This window comes from Carassius carassius, chromosome 44 (assembly GCF_963082965.1).
Source record: "Carassius carassius chromosome 44, fCarCar2.1, whole genome shotgun sequence".
Taxonomy (NCBI): domain Eukaryota; kingdom Metazoa; phylum Chordata; class Actinopteri; order Cypriniformes; family Cyprinidae; genus Carassius; species Carassius carassius.
In genome coordinates this window covers 24,245,001-24,260,186 of record NC_081798.1, presented here as the reverse complement: position 1 = coordinate 24,260,186, position 15,186 = coordinate 24,245,001, and the positions used below count along the sequence as shown (strand labels likewise).

The 15,186-nt window shown below is 35.4% G+C and overlaps 1 protein-coding gene across 3 annotated transcripts; it reads right to left on the bottom strand.

Moving 5' to 3' along the window:
• Positions 1–490: 490 nt before the first annotated feature.
• Positions 491–11,610, bottom strand: smug1 (single-strand-selective monofunctional uracil-DNA glycosylase 1). 3 transcript variants are annotated; one of them, XR_009427422.1, is made up of 4 exons: positions 11,476–11,610; positions 10,050–10,356; positions 851–1,696; positions 491–790 (listed from the first exon to the last, which is right to left on the bottom strand). XR_009427422.1 is itself a non-coding variant. In XM_059538001.1 (3 exons), the coding sequence occupies exons 1-3, from the start codon at positions 11,499–11,501 to the stop codon at positions 1,169–1,171; spliced, it is 861 nt and encodes a 286-aa protein (XP_059393984.1). In that variant the 5' UTR covers positions 11,502–11,610; the 3' UTR covers positions 722–1,168. The 3 variants fall into 3 exon arrangements, 1 of the variants encoding a protein (XP_059393984.1); XR_009427421.1 differs by having other exon boundaries at positions 491–786; XM_059538001.1 differs by having other exon boundaries at positions 722–1,696.
• Positions 11,611–15,186: the final 3,576 nt, after the last annotated feature.

Genomic DNA, 15,186 nt, shown 5'->3' with positions numbered 1-15,186 from the left:
GTGATGTCAGTACATATGTTAAAGGATTTTAAGTATGCTTACCTAATGCATTTTAAATATATTAGGATACCCAAGTAAAATAATGAAATACTCCTTTAATAAAACTGTTATTCTGTTGGTCAGAGGAGAACTGGCCCCCCAACTGAGCCTGGTTCCTCCCAAGGTTTTATTTTTCTCCATTCTGTTAATGATGGAGCTTCGGTTCCTTGCCACTGTCGCCTCTGGCTTGCTTAGTTGTGGACACTTCATTTACAGCGATATCGTTGACTTGATTGCAAATGATTGCACAGATACTATTTAAACTGAACAGAGATGACATCACTGAATTCAATGATGAACTGCCTTTAACTGTCATTTTGTACTATTGAAAAAAAGAAGAAAAAGAAAAAGAAAGCTTCTTCTCAATTCACATTAGATTTGTTGAACTTGTTTGTTTTCTTTTGAATACAAAACACTTTGGTTTACGGATGAACACAAAATGAAAGGATAGTGCTGAACATGAGATACAATTTATTACCATCACCTTTACTGTACATTCAACTCAACATTTGGGTTAAACACATAATAAAAAAAAAAGGCAATCCACAATCCAAGGGCAAAAATGAGATTGAATTCAATGTATAACAACCTCTTGAACTCATTATGGCTAAGTTGCTAAGTTAGTGTGTTATAATTAAAGACTAACATAAAGTAATATCTACAGTATTTGTTTTTTCTTAGCTGCACAAATGTAATCTAAAAAATCCAGACAAACATCTCTATCTATCTATCTATCTATCTATCTATCTATCTATCTATCTATCTATCTATCTATCTATCTATCTATCTATCTATCTATCTATCTATCTACTTATATGGTTAAAGAAAAAGAAAAACAATCCCACATATGCATGCACCTTTACATCATAACATAGAAAAGAGCTTAAAATGGCCATCTAAAGTTCAGTGTATACACACACACAGAGAGATGAATAAAAAAAATAATAATAATAATAAATGTGCGATAAAGTACTCCATTAATTTTCATAACATCTGTTATCTTAAACATGACGTTTTACTTCCACAAATGTCTCATTAAGCCACTGATAATGTCATCAGTAAGGTTCAAAAGAATGAATGAGTAAATTTTAAAATGCAGATGTAGTAGCTGTCATCATCATCCTCATCATCAACTGGTAAGCAAACTTAACACCCCCAGATTATCTAGTTTGCCTCTGACTATGTTAGCCCATCCTTTATTAGCCAGTGGGTTTCTAGGGGACGGATGCATGATACCCTCCACTCTCACAGTGATGCCTGCTTCTGCCAGAGCCCGTCGAGCGCGCTGCTCAGCTAGCTTGCCCACTCCGATCACCAGGGAGACTCCCAGTGCAGTGACGACCTGACAAAGAGCACTGTCACAGCAGGACAAAAGGGCATCTCGATCCGCGGCCGGGAGCTCAGGTGGAGTTAGGTTCTTGCCAGACTCACTCATGAAGATGAGAGGACACAAGTTGTGCACAAAACAGTGGCGGAAGAAGTTGTGAGTTTCACCGCAGAGCTCTTGGAAAAAGCCCCAGAAACGGGCTCCGCTCACTTCACTCTGAGTGCAGTCGAGGCCTGTGATACGTCGCTTAGGATGTTCCTCTGCTGGACGGCCGACCGCTCCAGTGATTTTCAGCCAACCGCGAACAGCCTTCACCTCGCCAAACGGTACCTTGATATTGAGGAAGTAAAAGATGTAGTTGATTTTTTTTTTTTGCTTTTTTAAAATGTTCTTCTACATTTCCATCACTATTTAAACTGTGAGAAATTATGAAATCTCATATGAACAGTGCCAGTATCTTGACAACAGTGACAACTGGGTCATTCTTCAGTTGGGGTGGCAAATGAGAGGCAGAATTTGTAAAAAACCCTTGTTTGCTTTTTTTCTAATAAAATATATTGCTATGCATTTCAAATTAGTTTAATATGATATATCAATTAAAATTAAATTTTAAGAACGTTTTGATTTTTAAATAATTTCAATCAAACACTGGTGACACAGCCACTTATGTCTATGTCATTTTGAAGTAACACCACCGACGTAATTATAACACCACAGACTTTATATCGCAAGTTACTATAGGCTCTGTGGTGTTACCAGAAAAGACAGTAACACCACAGACAAATCACCCTAAATCCAGCCTTTTCTAAAATGGAGGCTGCCATCATGATGTTTTCAAGATCAGGAGACATTTTGGAACTATGAATAAGTATGTATTTATCAAAATTTGATTAAAATATGTAAAAATCTGCAAGTTATTAACATAACACCACAGGCACTTATAAAGTGCGACACATGATATTGTCAAGACATTTAGCTAACTTTAAGAAAATTAATAAGAAAGAATGTACTCCCGATGCACCCCTCAGATCAATCAGCACCTGCAGTGACCTTTACACACAGGAAGTGGTCTAAATAGATTTCCCCCTTTTCTTAAAAGGGCAAAATCCATTGTGGTAACACCACAGACATGAATTTGGGGGACACAACATTTTTCTTAAATATAACAAAATATGTATTTTTTTTAACAATTTAATAAAATTTTACATGTTAAATAAAATCTTTATTCACATTATAACCACTTTATCTGTGTTAAAAATGTTATATTGTTGCAATTACATTCCATGATGCCGCTCTAAGGTATGGCAGGAACATGCATATTTTGTTACAAATGCGATCTCCCAAACTCAATTAAATATGTATTTTAAAAATAAAAGTTAACTGTTAATAGTGCACAAATTGTGTTAACCCTATAGAATATAAACATGTAAACATTTTTATAATTGATTGGTATTTAAAGTTTATTTCAACTGTAGTAAAGTAGAGGGACACCACTTGCCACCGCAATTAAAGAATGACCCAACTACAGAAACTGATCATTTTTAGAACTCACAAATGCGGATGTTGCTAGTAATAAGTGACTTGTGTGCCTTTTTTATATTCTTTTATACAATTAACAATCCACATGCTAGGACTTTCTTCTCAGTTGTTGCTGTAGACTGCAACTTACTAAAAAAAAAATCAGGAGGAGTGACTGTCTGTCTGAGACTTTAACATTTTCAACAGGGCAAAACGTGGCAACATTTGGTTAAAGATAGAAGAATCAAGCTTGAGATTCAAACCCAGACTACTTAATTAAATAAGCCATGATTTAAAAGAAATACTTGCTTACATTGTGACATTTCACAAAATTAGATGAACAAGCTCCTCTCAAACCCTTTTAAGCGTGCCAATAATTGGGCATATACAGTGGTGGCCAAAATTATTACAACACTAATATTTTCAGCAGCTAAATATGGTTTTAAGTCAGTTATTTCTCTGTTTTGCTGCAGTGTGTCAGTAGGAAATATAATTTAACTATCATCAAATATCATTACATTTCCAAAAAATAATTTTGCCATTAATTGTAATAATCCACTGCAACTTTTGTCTGACAACAGCCAGTGGTCCACACAGAGATGTGATCTGATCACCATCAGTCTGTCTGGAATGACGTGAAGGAACAGAACAAACTGAGACAGAATCAATCCAGAAGAACTGTGGAGAAGTCTCCCAGATGCAAAGCTCCTTGAGAAACTCTGCGCAAGTGCACCAAGGGCAAAAGTTGCTTTAAACACAAAGCCTGGTCACACCAAATATTGATTTGATTTAGGTAATAGAAGTTAATTGATAAAGAAAATCAATTTATGACATTATTTTTGACAACAATCTCATTTTACAGAATTTTTAAACAAGGGCCTAAAATTTGAACAGTACTGTAGTTTTGCAGGTTTCTTAAAGCATCTTGGAGACATCGCCACAGTTCTTCTTGATTTAGTCTGTCTCAGTTTGTTCTGTTTCTTTTTATGTTATTTTTGTTTTTCAGCAAATACTTAAAGGTATAGCTTATCTAAAATGAAAAAATTGTCATCATTTACGCTCATCATTTTTAAAACATTTCTGTGGAGCACAAAAAATATATAGAGAATAACACTGGTGTTGAAAAAAAAAACATTCAAACCCAGTACCAAAAAAAAAAAAAAAGACATAAGCTTGGAAAAACATAAAAGTGAGCAAATAGTGACTTTATAATGAGGGTAAATTGGGGTAAATTTTCCCCTTTAAGTGTATGTAACTATAAATTTGTTTATTTTCATTATCATCATCTTTTTCAGGGTTTTTTCAGGCTTTATGAAGGTAAATGTAAGAATTAAAAATAACTTTGTTTTAAGTTAAAACGTGAAGGTAAAAGTGCCGGAGCATTTATGCTGCAGCGCCCGGGGAGCAGTTGGGGGTTCAGTGCCTTGCTCAAGGGCACCTCAATCGTGGTATTGAGGGTGAATAGAGCGCCGTACATTCACTCCCCCCAGCTACAATTCCTGCCGGTCCAAGACTCGAACCCACAACTTTTGGATTATGAGTCTGAATCTCTAAACAATTAGGACAAAACTTTTAAGTTCGAGTAAAGAAAAATGAAAGAACACCATGTCAATATGTTCTCAAAATGTAAATGTCTAAGGAGCACACAATGAGTTATATAAACAAGACAGATCTCCATTGCATTTTTTTATCAGTTCACAAAAAAAAAAAAAAAAAAAAACCTTTTGCTCCCAAACACTAGAATATTGAAATAATGTGTACTGTAACTTCTGATCACACTGAAGTGTTTTGGGCTTTCAGCTGTTTAGAGCGGATCGCGACGCAGAATCAACGGGGAAATCGCGCGGCGGCAGGACATGCTTTTACATCAATGAACGGTGGTGTACAGATGTAACTGTGTTAAAGAAGATGTGCTGTCCTGATCTAGAAATGCAGTTTGTCAACTGCAAGCCGTTCTTTTCGCCGCGGGAGTTTCACTCGTTCATTCTGGTTAGTGTTTACATTCCACCTCAAGCGCACGTGAGCTCAGCTTTACAGAAACTCGCTGATCAGATCACAGACACAGAACAACAACACCCGGACTCTGTTTTAATCATTCTTGGGGACTTTAATAAAGCCAATCTCTCCTGTGAACTGCCAAAATACAGACAGCATGTTACCTGTCCCACCAGAGACAGTAATATACTGGATCACTGTTACACCACAATAAAGGATGCATATCACTCTGTTCCACGAGCAGCTTTGGGACATTCTGATCACTGTCTGCTTCATCTTATACCGACCTACAAGCAGAAACTTAAATCTGCTAAACCTGTAGTAAAGACTGTGAAGAGATGGACCAGCGAAACAGAGCAGGATTTACAATCTTGTTTTGACATCACAGACTGGAGCGTTTTTGAAGCTGCTACCACTGATCTGGACAAACTCACAGAGACTGTAACATCCTATATTAGTTTCTGTGAGGATATATGCATTCCTACCAGGACTTATTTAACATTCAACAATGATAAGCCATGGTTTACAGTAAAACTCAGACACCTTCGTCAGGCCAAAGAGGATGCCTACAGAAATGGGGACAGGGTCTTGTACAATCAGGCCAGGAACACACTGAACAAAGAGATTAGAGCGGCTAAAAAGACCTACGCTAAAAAGTTGGAAGACCAGTTTACTTCCAACGACTCTACTTCAGTTTGGAGAGGACTGAGAGCCATCACAAACTACAAGACACCATCCCCTTGCACTGAGGCTAATCAACGACTTGCTAACGACCTGAATGAGTTTTATTGTAGATTTGAAACCCCCAACACCCATTCTGACCATCTCCCTACACCAGAGGTGGAAAGAGTACAAAAATATTCTACTCAAGTAAAAGTACAATTACATTAATGGCATTTTACTTAAGTACAAGTAAAAGTACCAGTCTAAAAATCAACTCAGGTAAAAGTAAAAAGTAGCTCATTTAAAATTTACTCAGAGTAAAAATTACTTAGTTACATTTTAACAGTGGGAAGGAGTCAAAAATGGGACAGGCCAAGGGTGTCAAACTCAGTTCCTGGAGGGCCACAGTCCTGCACAGTTTAGATTTAACCCTAATTAAACACACCTGATCCAGCTAATCTAATCATTTAGGTTTATTTGAAAACTACATGATATGTTTGCTGGAGCAGGGTTAGAACTAAACTCTGCAGGGCTATGGCCCTCCAGGAACTGAGTTTGACACCCCTGGGATAGGTCTATTAATCTCAAACTAGTTGTTTTTAATTAAATGAATCAGTTATTTAGAATAATAAAACATTTGGGCTGTTACCAGGCAAATCAGTATCAACAAACTCATCTTTTAATGCAGAGGAAATGCAGAAGATTCATTGGAAGTGGCATTTAGATGTATTACACTGTTTAGTGCAGGACAAGAATGCATTTAACCTGCAGTTACAAATGCATGAATAATGTTTTGATATACAAGACATAAAATGTTGAATAATCATTTGAAATGATAAGAAATTAATTATTTAAAAAAAAAATCAAAAGATACTTTAAATGTGAAATTAAAATGGCCAGTATGTGTCAGCAAGTCACTGTTAATAAGTGAGTCATTGCGATTGAACCGAATCATTTAAACGGTTGATTCATCCAGAAACGAAACACTGTCACGTTGCTCAGAGACGCAAAACTGTGCTTTGGTGGCTGTGTTTGGAATTATTTTCTGTTGTAGAAATAGAGCTAAAAAAAGGCAATATGGTGTCTGAACGCAAGTCTCTTAATTAACTTGTTTACTGAACTGTTATATATATACGTATGTATATATTCATGATGATTTTTGGTGGAAAAGACGGCATTCTTTGTGTGATTTTGATTTAATATATGAAATTATATAAATATGTAAATTTTCTTCCCCTATATCTTACATTTTGTGATCATTCTAAATGCATTTTAGGAGACTGAATCACACAGTGAAAGAACGCACTATAAATGCGCGCGCACATCATTAAAACAAAAAACATGATATTATCGCAGATGATATATATAGCACACTCCTCACCACTGTCTTTTTGGCTAATTTGTGCAAAACCTCTTGCTAAAATGTCAAAGCTTCATTTTAACCACCAATGCAACGATGCAATTACTTAGCTTACCTCTACATTCTTGCGAAGGGTTGATGTCTTGTCGAGATTTTATAAGCTGCTAGTTTGGTCTTCCTAGGCAAGTACAGCTTACACTGCATAATAGAGCATACATATGGCCAGGGGTTCACTTCATTCCCTTCGAGTTCAACTTCAGAATATGACAGAGTTTCGTTTTCAGCGGTGTCTGCACCACTAACGCCTGTTTTGACCGTCTGTATCTTTCTTGTGATTTTAGCGCCAGTTTGCCCTCCTGCCCATTATTTACTGCCGTAGTTTCCAGGGAGCGATTTTTTTTTTTTTTTTTTTACTCAGTAATTAATGTGTTTTAAAATATAGCGAAGTACAACACTTTAAACAAAATATACTTAAGTAAAAGTAAAATTACAGATTTTAAAAATTACTTTAAAAAGTATTAGTACACAAAAAAGCTACTCAATTATAGTAACGTGAGTAAATGTAATTCGTTACTTTCCACCTCTGCCCTACACAACCATTAACACCTCCTGCAATCCCCCTCTCCGTACCTCCTGCTCTTCAAATCTGTGAAGATGATGTGCGCCAGGTCTTCAAGAAAAACAAAAGAAGAAAAGCACCAGGCCCAGATGGCGTTACACCAGCCTGTCTGAAAATCTGTGCTGACCAGCTGGCCCCCATCTTTTCACAGATCTTCAACAGATCTCTGGAGTTGTGTGAAGTGCCTTCCTGCTTCAAACGCTCCACCATAATCCCCATTCCAAAGAAACCCAAGATAACAGGACTTAACGACTACAGACCTGTGGCTCTAACGTCTGTCGTCATGAAGTCGTTTGAAAAACTGGTTCTGGCTTATCTGAAGGACATCACTGGACCCTTACTGGACCCCCTGCAGTTTGCGTACCGAGCAAACAGGTCCGTGGATGATGCAATCAACATGGCATTGCACTTCATCCTGCAACATCTGGACAAAACAGGGACTTATGCGAGGATCCTGTTTGTGGACTTTAGTTCGGCTTTCAACACCATCATCCCAACAACCCTCCAGACCAAACTGACCCAGCTCTCTGTTCCTAGCTCTATCTGTCAGTGGATCACCAGCTTTCTGACAGATAGGCAACAGTTAGTGAGACTGGGGAAATTCATGTCAAACAGCTGCTCCACCAACACTGGTGCCCCTCAGGGATGTGTTCTCTCCCCTCTGCTCTTCTCCCTGTACACCAACGACTGCACCTCTAAAGACCCCTCTGTCAAGCTCCTGAAGTTTGCAGACGACACTACAGTCATTGGCCTCATCCAGGACGGTGACGAGTCTGCTTACAGACAGGAGGTTGAGCAGCTGGCTGTCTGGTGCAGTCTTAACAACCTGGAGCTGAACACGCTCAAAACAGTGGAGATGATCGTGGACTTTAGGAGAAACCCCCCTGCACTTTCCCCACTCACCATCATGAACAGCACTGTGGCTGCAGTGGAGTCATTCAGATTCCTGGGAACCACCATCTCTCAGGACCTGAAGTGGGACAATCACATTGGCTCCATTGTGAAAAAAGCCCAACAAAGGTTGTACTTCCTTCGCCAGCTGAGGAAGTTAAACCTGCCACAGGAGCTGCTGAAACAGTTCTACTCAGCCGTCATTGAGTCTGTCCTGTGCACTTCAATAACTGTCTGGTTTGGTTCAGCAACAAAATCAGACATCAGAAGACTACAGAGAACTGTTCGGACTGCTGAAAGGATTATTGGTGCTCCCCTGCCCACCCTCCAAGAACTGTACACATCCAGAGTGAGGAAAAGGACTCAGAAAATCACTCTGGATCCCTCACATCCAAGTCACCCCATCTTTGAACTTTTGCCATCTGGCTGGCGCCTCAGAGCCGCAAATACAAGAACAGCAAGGCACAAGAATAGTTTCTTCCCCCAGGCAATCTACCTCATGAACAGTTAAATGTTTCCCACTTAAACTTATGCTTATGCAAAAATGTGCAATATCCTTATATTTATTTGTTACCCCTCCATCCTAGAACATTCCTGCATCTCACTCAATCCTATTCCATTATCATTTATAGCACAATTGTTTATACACCTATTTATTTGCAAATTTGTAATTCTCCTGTAAATTTTTTTTTTTTTTTGTCTGTGTGTTGTTGTCTCTGTTTACTGGAAGCTTATGTCACTAAAACAAATTCCTTGTATGCGCAAGCATACTTGGCAATAAAGCTCTTTCTGATTCTGATTCTGATGTTATCCAGCTCAAAGGTTAATTTGAGGTACTTTTACTTGCACTGTTTTTTGAGTAACTGAAGTGAATTTATGATTAAAACTAAAATAAATATCTGCCAATGGGCTCAAAAAATCAACTTAATTTAAAAGGAAATAAAGTTTTCATACACCACTGACAGATATTTGTACTTGTTTTAAGCATAAACACTTAAATTTAAATTTATTAAATCAAACATATATCTTCATTTTGCATCTGAACCACACTGAACAAAAATGATAAACGCAACCCTTTTGTTTTTGCCCCCATTTTTCATGAGCTGAACTCAAAGATCTAAGACTTTTTTTTTTTTCACTTCTCCTTTGCCGAGATAATCCATCCACCTCACAGGTGTGACATATCAAGATGCTGATTAGACAGCATGATTATTGCACAGGTGTGCCTTAGGCTGGACACAATAAAATGCCACTCTAAAAAGTGCAGTTTTATCACAAGGCACAGTGCCACAGAAAAATGGGGGCAAAAACAGAAGTCTTGCATTGATAATTTTGTTCAGTGTAAATGTATTCTGATTTAAGGAAGTTTCCATAATTTATTTCGGGAAAACAAGACAAAAACAAACAGGAAGATATTATTATTATGATTATTATTATTGTTGTTGTTGTGCAAGCAACATTTAATGCTATGAATTTGTGGATTTAAGACATTCTAGTCAATTTCAAGACACTGTTAATGCCTTGATTTGTGGAAAGATCAACTGAAACCCTGTTCTTTACTGAATTTATTCTCACATAATATCATTACAACAAAAAATAATACTGTGAAAACATAAAAAGAAAGAAAATCTTCTGACCCCTGTTTGTGCCATGCCAAAAGGCCCTGGGTTCATGCCTAGGAAGAGTACGCTCTGCCCTTCCTGACAGTATTTCTCCACATAACATCGATGTGTGTCCCAGGCGTACTCAAGCGGGTTGTACGTGTATTGCACTGGTTTTCCAAAGGAAAGCGTCCGCAACCGTGCGTTCAGTTCCAGTTCAGCCCGCAGGAACCTTGAAGCAACTGTAGAGCCATTAAACAGTTGGTCAGCACCCAGGTCAGGAAGACCGGTGAGATCTTCTCTCAGTAAATGGTCTCTCTGAGACACATCTCCATTTTCCAACCTACAAATGAAACAGTTTCCATAAATCACTTAAAAAATGTAAACAACTTAGCAATTGCAAAAACAAACTTATTTGTTTTAATATAGTCATGTATGCTTGTTACAATTATTCTTTATTAGGTGGGAAATTTTTTATATACACCTTAAAAAATAAACCTTAAATGCAGTTTTATTATGAGAAAGGGAATGAGGCTGCACTGGAATGTGTCTGTACTACAGTTATTACACTACTTCGCAATATACATTACCAGTCGTAATTTTTTTATGTTTTTAAAGAAGTTTCTTCTGCTAACCAAGCCTGCATTGATTTGATTTTCTTGTTAGGCTATCACAAACATTTAAAATTAAAACTCACCCCCGACAGAAAGTTTTGGATTTAAATCTTTATTACAAGCAATCTCACGGGTCTTAAAGAACTTTGTTTTTCTGCCTCCGTGAAAGTGCAGATATTATGTTGCCTTGTTTATATGAAAGTACACTTTTTCTTGTTTTAATCCCAGCCAGAAAGACACGTGGGATTGCTTATGTTTAAATATGTTGCCGCTTGCTTGAGCAAGTTATACAAACCTAGAAGTCAATGAATGAAAAATACGTTGTTTATATTTCTTGAGTTTAAACTTATGTCTATGAAAGATTGTTACTGTACTGTGATAAAACAGTATCACAATGCTGAAAAGGTTTTTTTTTCTTTTCTTTTTTTTCTTTACATGATTTGAAATCAAAATAATTGACAAATGTTGTGTTTGTTTTCTAAACAGGCGTGGATCAGTAGTGGACTGCAAACGTGTCCTGTGTGAAGCACTGAGTCTGTGCTGCTTCTGCTCCGCGCGCATAACACACACAGACGTCACGCGCTGCAGTAATACTGCTGTTCAAGTTCAGTATTTAAGCTCATTTTAACGGCGCGATATGAGTTTACTGTGAGTAAATGATAAAGAACAAACAAAAACACATCAAGGAATTTACTCTTGTATGAAACGTCTTTCCATGCCATTTTAACAGCTTCTCAATAACTCTTAGCAATACACGACTCACTACGTTAAGAGAAAATCCAACATAGTAAAGCAATTTTATCACCTGCGTTCGTAAGATTGTATTTTAAAACGTATTTGTGGTTTACCTCTGAACATCGGGGTGTGATTGCATTGTTCCAGAGGCGTTTCCGGCAACAGAAGAGCGACCGGACCGCGTTGCATACTGGGAGCTTCTTCTTCTGAGCTTTGATTATGGGTTGGCAAACAGCTTCATGGTGCATTACCGCCAGCAGTTGCAGTATTAAAGAATTATCTAATGTGTAACCTCTTGTTTTAGCCAGCAGATTTATATATATATATATATATATATATATATATATATATATATATGTATATATATATGTATATGTATATATATATATATGTATATATATATATATATATATATATATATGTATATATATATGTATATGTATATATATATATATGTATATATATATGTATATGTATATATATATATATATATATATATATATATATATATATATATATATATATATATATATGTATATATATATGTATATGTATATATATATATATATGTATATATATATGTATATGTATATATATATATATATATATATATATATATATATATATATGTATATATATATGTATATGTATATATATATATATATATATATATATATATATATATATACATATGTATATATATATATATATGTATATATATATATATATATATATACATATGTATATATATATGTATATGTATATATATATATATATATATATATATATATATATATATATATATATATATATATATGTATATGTATATATATATGTATATGTATATATATATATATATATATATATATATATGTATATGTATATATATATGTATATGTATATATATATGTATATGTATATATATATATATATATATATATATATATATATATATATATATATACATATGTATATATATATATATATGTATATATATATATATATATATACATATGTATATATATATGTATATGTATATATATATATATATATATATATATATGTATATATATATGTATATGTATATATATATATATATATATATATATATATATATATATATATATATATATATATATATACAAGTTACTTTTAAATTATATTATTTATTTTAGTATTATTTGCTTTCAGTTTTGACTGTAATATTTGCGTTTTGCTGTTATTCTGTGCAGTCTAATAAGTGTGTAATCCAGGATGCTCTATTATTTGCCATACATTTGCATTCACCTTATTTTCTGTAATCCTGTAATTATTCACATTTCCCTGCATCATATATAAATGCCTCCACTTTCTTCCCCCATTTAATAATTGCAGATTTATTAATACGCTTCTTGCCTTAGGAGGTCAATAAATCAATGTTAAAAGCCAAAACAATTCTCAACAGCAGCCACAAATCACTGCAAGCAGATTGAGAGGAAGGTTACTCACTCATTAACTCAACTGCTGTAAGAGGCGAAACAGAAAGACAGAGACAGAGAGACCGAGGCTTGCAGCGTGGCAGTGGAACTGAGCTGCAGTCCTCCAGTCTCCAATGAAGGTTTTCCTGCAACATGCACATCTCTAAGAATAAGACACAGACAAATGCCAAACAGATCAGGCCTATATTGTCAGAAAAAGCAAAACAAGTTCATATTCAAGATGTGATGCAACAGCCATGTTTACACATGGGAAGTGATGGAATCCATACTATTTTTAACATCTTGCACCATGAGCTATTTTGAGAGAAAAAAACCTTCAATTTCTGTTGCATTTCATAATTAGCACTATATTGCCCGTCAGAATAAGTTATACTGAGCAAATGTCACAATTAATTTTATATTCAATTATTTTACACAAATTAATATTATTGCCTCTAATTCACTATACTCAACTAACTTTCACTTTCGTTCAAAGACATGTTATCAAATTATATTCTGTTGTGTTTCACAGTAGAAGGAAATTCATTCAGGTTTGGTATGGTAATATACAAGAATGAGTAAATGTCACTCATTTCTGGCTAAACTATCCCTTTCTTTATTACTTAAATGACAACATGCAGACTTCAATTTTAAGTGTGTGCCCTTCATGGATAATGTACCTTTAATGTGCTCTGCACAAATGTTTACAAATTTAATAACACTGTAATATCTTTACACATTATATTATATTATATTATATGACACATTACATTATATAATGTTGACAGAATATTAGTTAAAATACGTTCGATATTCTGTCTTGAATATTTATTACAAATTTATATTTTTGTATTTCATTATTCAAAAAATACCGATCTTCTGAATTTAGTATTTTTTTGTCAATTACTAATAGTTTTCAGTTATTTTTACTCTACTGTAAAATGACATGTTATAAATTATATAAACCAATGATTTGTTTATGCTGCCTGCCAACAACGGATTGCACTATTTTCATTTCAGAAATCTCGTCTCCTTATTGTTTGAAAGTGGAGAAAGTTTGAGAGTGGGTACAGTTTTGACTCTCACTCTCTCTTATTATCAACATTTCCTCATGACAATTATTTTAAGAATTTCATGCTAACTAATCAGTGCTCGCTAATGTGTGTTTTTAATTTCCCTGGCTGTCTGAGTAATAGAGAAGGACAATGGGAGAGGAACAGGGGAGGGTGAAGAGCAAAACTCAATGGCTTTTGGGAGTGTAACATTCAACACAATTTCCCGTTCTCCGTTTTGACTGACTCTGTTGCCATGGCAGCACCAACTGAGGGATAATCAACACACACAGTCACACTTCTCTGTGCCTGACCTCCATCTGAACCTGCCTGAGGTCGGAGGGCGACAGCTTTGAGTGCTCCCTTGAGTAAGTGTGATAGGTGAAATTAGAATTAGCAGATGGGGCAGAAGATTAACAGATGTAGAGGGGTGGAGCTGAACATGAAATTACCTGTAATTTAGGAGGATAAAGTGTTAGGAAGAGGGTTGTGTTTCTGTCTGCTTTAGCTTTCTCTTTGTGTGTGTGTGTGTGTGTGTGTGTATATATATAAATATAAATATAAATATATATATATATATATATATATATATATATATATATATATATATATATATATATATATATATATATAGCACTTTTAACAATACAGATTGTGTCAAAGCAGCTTTTTATACAGTATTTGTTAAATATTTATGAAATGCTCTGCACATTTGGTGATGTTATGTATCATAAATACATGAATAGGTATTTTTGACTTGTGTATTTGACTGTGGTCCAATGCAATAAGTGAGCCTAAAAACGTGAAAGAGAGCTCTAGGGTGGACACAGATGAAAATGCCTCTTAGGCTCTTCTGTGTCAGCTGCGCCACACGGATGCGCTGTTTTCGTTCAAATTAAAGCATAAATACAAGTAGAAAACATATACTTGTGGCGCGGCTGAGACAGAAGAGCGTACGCTGTCTGAGTTCAGTTCATATTCTCCAAAATGGCACTACGGTGATGTGGAGAGACACAGAGGAGACAAATTGTTGAATAAAGTTGTTACTTTTTTGTTTTCTTCACGTACAAAAACTCAGATTAAACTGTGTTCCGAAGACAAACAAAGCTTTTATGGGTTTGCAACGACATGGGGGAAGTGATTAATGACACAATTTTTCATTTTGGAGTGGAGTCCCTGTTGTGTTTGCGAAGGACTCAATAATCACACCGTGTAGCTTTGTTTATGTTGCCGTTTATCAACTGACGTGAAACTTACATTCTACGACCTTTGCCGTAAATCCATGCCATAACCTTTAAAGGCACAGTAACCTGTC

Bases quoted from the DNA above. Each gene is read 5' to 3' on its own strand.
- smug1 (XM_059538001.1), bottom strand. From the start codon at position 11,501: ATGCAATCACACCCCGATGTTCAGAG. The intron at 10,357-11,475 runs GTAAACCACAAA...TTTCATTTGTAG, and splicing joins TCACACCCCGATGTTCAGAG to GTTGGAAAATGGAGATGTGT. The intron at 1,697-10,049 runs GTCAGAAGATTT...CTCAATATCAAG, and splicing joins TTGGCATGGCACAAACAGGG to GTACCGTTTGGCGAGGTGAA.